The sequence below is a fragment of the Lupinus angustifolius genome, chromosome LG12, assembly GCF_001865875.1.
Source record: "Lupinus angustifolius cultivar Tanjil chromosome LG12, LupAngTanjil_v1.0, whole genome shotgun sequence".
Classification (NCBI taxonomy): Eukaryota; Viridiplantae; Streptophyta; class Magnoliopsida; order Fabales; family Fabaceae; genus Lupinus; species Lupinus angustifolius.
This window is the reverse complement of record NC_032020.1, coordinates 10740933-10747827: the sequence shown is the minus strand read 5'-3', so window position 1 is coordinate 10747827 and position 6895 is coordinate 10740933. Positions and strand designations below refer to the sequence as shown.

The 6895-nt window shown below is 34.9% G+C and overlaps 1 protein-coding gene across 1 annotated transcript; it reads left to right on the top strand.

The window, feature by feature from the left end:
* On the top strand, positions 255-1405 carry LOC109363008 (probable methyltransferase At1g27930). Its single transcript, XM_019609158.1, has one exon. The coding sequence runs from the start codon at positions 413-415 to the stop codon at positions 1247-1249; it is 837 nt and encodes a 278-aa protein (XP_019464703.1). The 5' UTR covers positions 255-412; the 3' UTR covers positions 1250-1405.

The following is a 6895-nucleotide window of genomic DNA, read 5'->3' as shown; positions in this document are numbered from 1 at the left end:
TTTTTTTTTGTATAACTAGTAATATTCCTCACAGCCTCTCCTAGTAAAGAATTTCCCTTTTCGACAATGAAAACATTGTTCTTTTAATATATTTTTAGATTTAGTGAAAACTTTATACCACTAAATCAATATTTTAATATTATACCAAATTAACTAATAATATTAATTATTATCCAATTGAAACATCCCACGATGTGCCAAGCACTTAGGAAACGACGTGAATGCCTGTAACATACCACTTGCCTAAAAAACCCATTATTTTCCCCAAATTCTTCAAACGCCAAGTGTCCCTTACAAATATCTTCTTTCCTCAATGTCCTTTATCTCTCTCTCTCCACAGCCAAGTGTTTTATTCCCATTTCTCAAAACCCACCGCACTTTTTTTAACATCTCCCTCATATAGCAAGAGGATATGCAAGTGAGTGAAAAAAAATGGTTCGTGAGTTTATTAGCCATAGTGGGCATAATAGGTGCATCACTCTTCATAGTAAGTTTGATTCAAACCCCAAACAACTCTTTCCTATGTTCCGTTAATTATTCCAACAAAAACGACAACGCCCCAACGTCGTTGCAACTCAAAGCAATACTCCACTACGCAACCTCATCCATTACCCCTCAACAATCCTTCTCAGAAATCTCCATAACATTCGATGTCTTGAAATCCCTAAATCGCCCCTGCAACTTCCTCGTGTTCGGGTTAGGCCTCGATTCGCTAATGTGGGCCAGCCTCAATCCACGTGGCAGGACATTATTCCTCGAGGAAGACCCTTCGTGGTTCCAGAAGGTGGTGAAGGACGCGCCGGAGCTCAACGCGCACACGGTTAAGTACCGAACGCAGCTGCGTGAGGCCGACGCGCTTTTATCCTCGTATCGAAAAGAACCGTTTTGTTCTCCGGTCGGGGCTATGCCGCTACGTGGCAACGAGAGGTGTAAACTGGCGCTGCATAATTTGCCTGATGAGGTTTATGATACGGAGTGGGATCTGATTATGGTTGATGCGCCGAAGGGGTATTTCGCGGAGGCGCCGGGGAGGATGGCGGCGATATTCACGGCGGCGGTGATGGGGAGGAATAGGAAGGGATCCGGTGTGACGCACGTGTTCTTGCACGATGTGGATCGGAAGGTGGAGAAGGTTTATGCTGAGGAGTTTCTATGTAGGAAGAATTTGGTTAAAGGTGTTGGAAGGCTTTGGCATTTTGAGATACCTTCTAAGGTTAATAGTACAATCTATGACACTGTTTTTTGCTAGAATCATTGTTATTTGATGCTTATTATTATCATTTTGCTTATGATCGATCCATTTCTTTCTTTTTTTCTGTATGATCCATGTTGAGTTATGATCACTATTGAGAAGCGGAGTTGTAGTGAATTTCTTACCTTTCATTACACTTTTACCATCTTTTTACCTTAAGAAGTACCGTAATTTCTTATTTTACTGCGTATTCATTTTATTTTTACTGCATAGGTGTAGTAGGATGAGTTGTTCTTAGTTCTGACACACTCGTATATGTTGATTAATTTTTTGCGTAATGGTTTCACCGTATAACTTTTAACTAATGTTTCGTGAGATTTTCTGCAGTTTTTTAGATGAATCCATGACGCAGTTTAAATTTTTACACCTAATAGTTAAAACACTCTTATCTCCAACAGATATTTAATCTAAATAAATGTTTAAAAACCCAACACCGTGTTATACGCACCTTGGTTTCTACTGTTCAATATTATAATTGAAACTGCTATGACGTTTGACAACTCTGGATATTACCTGTACAAGGACTAGTTCAATTGGTTTTACTTGTTCTTCGTGTAGTATTTTAAGAATTTTAAGTTGAGTTGCAGTGTGAATATACATTTATTGTCTTTAATGTTAACAATAATAATAAATCTTCAAGATTATATTTTTGTTAATGTGGGATAGTAGGAGACAAAATTTGGGATAATAAATATTTCTCCAATGAAGTTTGACAGCTGAACATGTCAAACGAGACTAGTTGAATGGCTACTTCAGTTTACTGATTCAAAAATTACAATAAGACGGATCAGACAAGGAAAATTATATTAAAATATACGACGTGACTGATAATGTGTAAGTAGAATTAACTTAGATAGTGGGTCGGCGCACGGAATTGCCGACACCAGTAGCATTACTTTTTTTATCGGAAAAAAATGTTCAGAACTTTCTTAATTAAACTTTATTTGGTAAAGATAAATATAACTGGCTTATCAATCTTTAACGGAAGTCCAATTCGACCAATAGGATGAAAAAATTATTCATAAAATATATAGTATTTATATATTCTTAATATAAATATTTAGAAATAGTAAATTCATTATTTACAAGTGTTGTTAAAACCGTACTGATTATCAAACCGGTCAGGGTACTGATATACTGGTATAGTGATTCAACTGTTGGTTTAATAATTTAACAGCATGTTGGTTAAACCGGACATACTTACTTATATTTATATATATATATATAAACCTCTAACAAAAAATTACAAATAGGTAGATACTCAAATTTACAATTCATATGTATAAACCGGCCGGTTTAGTGAAATACCGGCCAGTTCACCAGTTTTGATTGATTTTTGACTGATTTTGATACTTGATCGATTCAACATCTGTACCGTACTGGTTAGGAGACTGATTCACCGGTTTTCTGATTGAATCAGTCGGTACGATATGGTTTTTACATCATTGTTATTTACTATATGTTTATATTTCTTATATTTTAAAGTTATTGACAATTAACATATATCTTTTATATAACAATGATTAAATTCGAATAATAGTTGATACATCAATAGTATAAAAATCTTAACAAACCATTACATATATCTTTTTATTTTTGTTTTATCTAAAACAGAGTAAAATATTATTTCATTTTTTTGTTTTTTTATATATAAAGGATATTTCCTCACCATTTTATATTGTTAAGTTATTATATTATTTATTATTTATTATTTATATTTAATTATTATTGATATTTAAATATAAATAATGTAAATGAATAATTGATGATATATTTATTATATATAAATATTTTCTTTTTGAAGTTGGTAAACTTTCTGTCCATCTTAACATTATTAGATTCTTATTGGATTATCCCAAAATCTCATGGAATTTTCTTCTATCATAATTAGAATGGGATACTTATGGAAAGGTTGAATCAAGAAACATTACAATTTTAGAAGATTATAGTGAAACTTTTATTTAATAGATAACTAAATGATAAACAAGATAAACGACCAGATTTGTTTTTAACTTTTATTTATTTATGGTGCTAAATTATTCTGTACTATCAAATGTTTATCATCACTCTTTAGGTAATCTATTAATTCTTTCTAGGGTGTATGATTGTTCCTCCAACAAATATCATTTTCAAGAATCCAAGTTTTAACCTTTTGTTATTCTGAAAATTTAGCATAAATTTATATCATACTAACGTTATGGTGCTGAATTACAGATAACAGGTGAGAAGTAGAAACACACTAGGGAAGCAAGTGAAAGAATAAAAGGTAGAAATAGCGCTTTGGCAATTATAGATTTGAAATTCTTAACTAGGCCTTTTAGATATCAAATGACACTTGCTGTTTTTATAAAAATAGTTTTCACTGAACAATTATCAATTTAGTTATTTATGACATATGATTAATGATATGAGAATCAAATTGGATGGTAACTACTTATCAGGGTTAGAGGCATTGTGAACAGGTTAAATCATTTTGGAAAGTACATATTTTGGTTTGTTTGAGCTAAATACGACAATTTACCTAAAATTTAAAAAGATAGTATTATAATGTTCTATTTCATTTTAGGTCATTTTGAGACATATTACTCTAATATAATTATATATAATGATTGATTAGGCCAAAAGACTAGTCAATAATTATTTATCATAATTAACTCATCTGATTAAATGGTGGAACTAGTTAAATCAATTAAACCTTATATGAATCATCTTTATAGTGATTGTATAAAAAACTTTAGAGTGTAATACATATATATTAAACTATTCCACTTATTCCAAAACTAGACATACAATTTAGTAAATTTCATAACTAATATAAAAGATGAATACAATCTAATTAAAATAACTTAATTTAATATACATTGAAAACCGAATTCAAAAATCAAGAAATATGTAATTAAAAATTAATAAATAATAAATAAGAATATAATTGAACTATAAAAATATAAATGTGTATTACAACATAAAATAAGATAAAAAACCAAAACAAGGTTTTGGAACAAATGCAACATTTATTTAGGATTGAGAAAAAATATATGTGCTCATAACGTTACAATGTCACTACATTATTTATTATTAACATTTAATTATTATTGACTCTTACAAATAATATAAATGAATTATAAATGATATTATATAAATATTTATACTTATATTATATTGTATATATTATACACCCATAATGATCCCGTTGTGATAACTGATAGTTAACCTTTCTTTTTGGCGATTTTTTTTTGTACATAGCAAATGGAAAAAAAGAAACTAAAGTGCAAAGGAAACATCCAAGTCAATTAGATGAGAATAATCTGGTAGAGCCGAAGACCAAAGCGAGAAGATGGTAGAAGAGTGAGACCCTTTCTTAGCCAATCTGCCAGCTACCGTGTTAGCCTGCCTAACAACAAATCAAACCAGCACTACCCAATCACGGGACAACCAAGCGCACACCTTAGAGACAATGATGGAGATATTATTAATGCGGATATGAAAATCATCGAAGAGAATTTGGACAACCTCAAGACAATCACTCTCAAGAATGAGATTCTTCACACCCACATGTCAGGCCATATGCAAACCCTGATTTATAGCCAGCAATTTAGCAAGGATAGGAGAACCTTCTCCAAAGTTGGCAGAGAACCCCGAAATCCACATACATGTATGGTCACGAAGGACACCACCGCCTCCCATGATTTTGGAAGCACCAAGTCAGCTGCCATCGACATTAAGCTTTACCTGACCTTCCTCCGGGCAACACCGATGAAAGGACGGGGGATCAACATCCAGCACAGTACTACCCCTAAATGACATCAATCTCAATAGTCATGATGAATATAATCAGCAATAGTATGAATATCCCAGTGAATATCACCAAGAATGGAGTTATTTCTCCATCTCTAGGCCCACCAGACACCAGCAAGAAAGAGAAGACCATTAGGAGAGTTGTAATTCTCCAAAATCCATCCATGAAATGACTGAGCAACCCATAAATAAGGTGAGGTCCACCCAATTCTAGACCATAACAACTTAGATGCAGGACAATCTCTGAAAAGGTGCAGAAGATCCTCTGTGCTACCCTGACATCTCAGACAAGAGGGATCCGTAGCCATATTCCCGTTGAAGCGAAGATGATTAGAGGGTAAGGCGTCATGAAACCCCAACCAAATCATAAATTTCAGCTTTTCAGGAACTCGAAGATGCCAAACAGACCGCCAAACATTAGATACAGTACCACTGTCATCCTCAGAAGACATAAGCCACCAGTATCCTGATTTAGCAGAACAAGAACCTGTTGCATGGCCATCCCAAATCCAATCATCTTCAGCAATCAGAGGACCTGGAGACAAATTACTGCAAATAAACTCGGTCACCTCAGTAGACAGGATAGTGTAAAGCCTACTAAAGTCCTAGTTACCATCACTCCACAGATCCTTCACCTGAAGCTAGGTGTCCGATATGTTAACAAAGGTGACATAGTTGCATAGAGGACCAATCCCATCCCAATTAGAGTGCCAAATGGAATCCTCCCCATTACCCATATGAAGGGAGAAACTATTCCTAAGCTCAAGGGAGGCCTTCATCATACTCCTCCAAACATAAGAAACTGATGCGCGTATAAGAGAAAACAACATAGCCTTCTCTCCCAGATACTTGTCCTTTAGCACTCTACACCACATCTTGTCACTACCAGTTAACAAATTCTAGCACAACTTTCCCAGAAGAGAAATATTAACAGCTCTAGAATCCCGAAGACCAAGCCCACCTTTTGTTTTGGGCCTAGTAAGTGTCCCATAATTCACCAAATTAAGACTCTTGTTGTTGACGTCCTCACCCCAAACAAAGTTCCTAGTCATCATGTCAATACTATTACAAACATGTTGGGGCAGCCACATGACCTGCATGGTATAAACTGGGAGAGAAGAAATAACTGACTTAGCAAGACACAAACGACCAACCTTGTTAAGAAGATTAGCCTTCCAAGAAGCCATACGCGTTTGGATTTTTTTTCCAAAATAGAATGGAAAACAACTCTACTAACCTTCCCATGAATGAGAGGAATGCCCAAGTACTTCCCAAGATCACTAACCACTCTCATAGACCAAAAAGACATGAATTTATTTTTCCCCATGTAGACACCATTATTGAACAGGTAAATTTCGACTTCTTCATATTAACCTTCAAACCTGAAGCACAACAGAAATCTTTTAGGATGGAGGACACCAACTGAACTTTGTCATTGGAAGCCCTACAAAACTGAAGAACATTGTCGGAAAATAAGAGGTGAGAGATACGCGGGCCACCCCATGACAGCGTGATAGGCTTCCACTCATCCAACTCCACCTTCTGAGAGATAAGAAAAGACACTTTCTCCATGCACAGAACAAACAACTATGGAGACGTCGGATCCCCTTGGCGAAGACCCTGAGAGGGCTGGAACCCCTCAAGTCCCGAGTCATTCCATAAAAGAGACGCATTTCCTGATCGGACACACCACATAATAAGACTGACAGTAATAGTAGGGAAACCAAACTGCAGGAGAATATCTTGTAGAAAATCCAAGTTCACTATATCATACACCTTATCCAGATCCACCTTGAAGGCCATGAGACCCGCCTTAGTTTTGGATTTATGAATATGATGCATAACCTC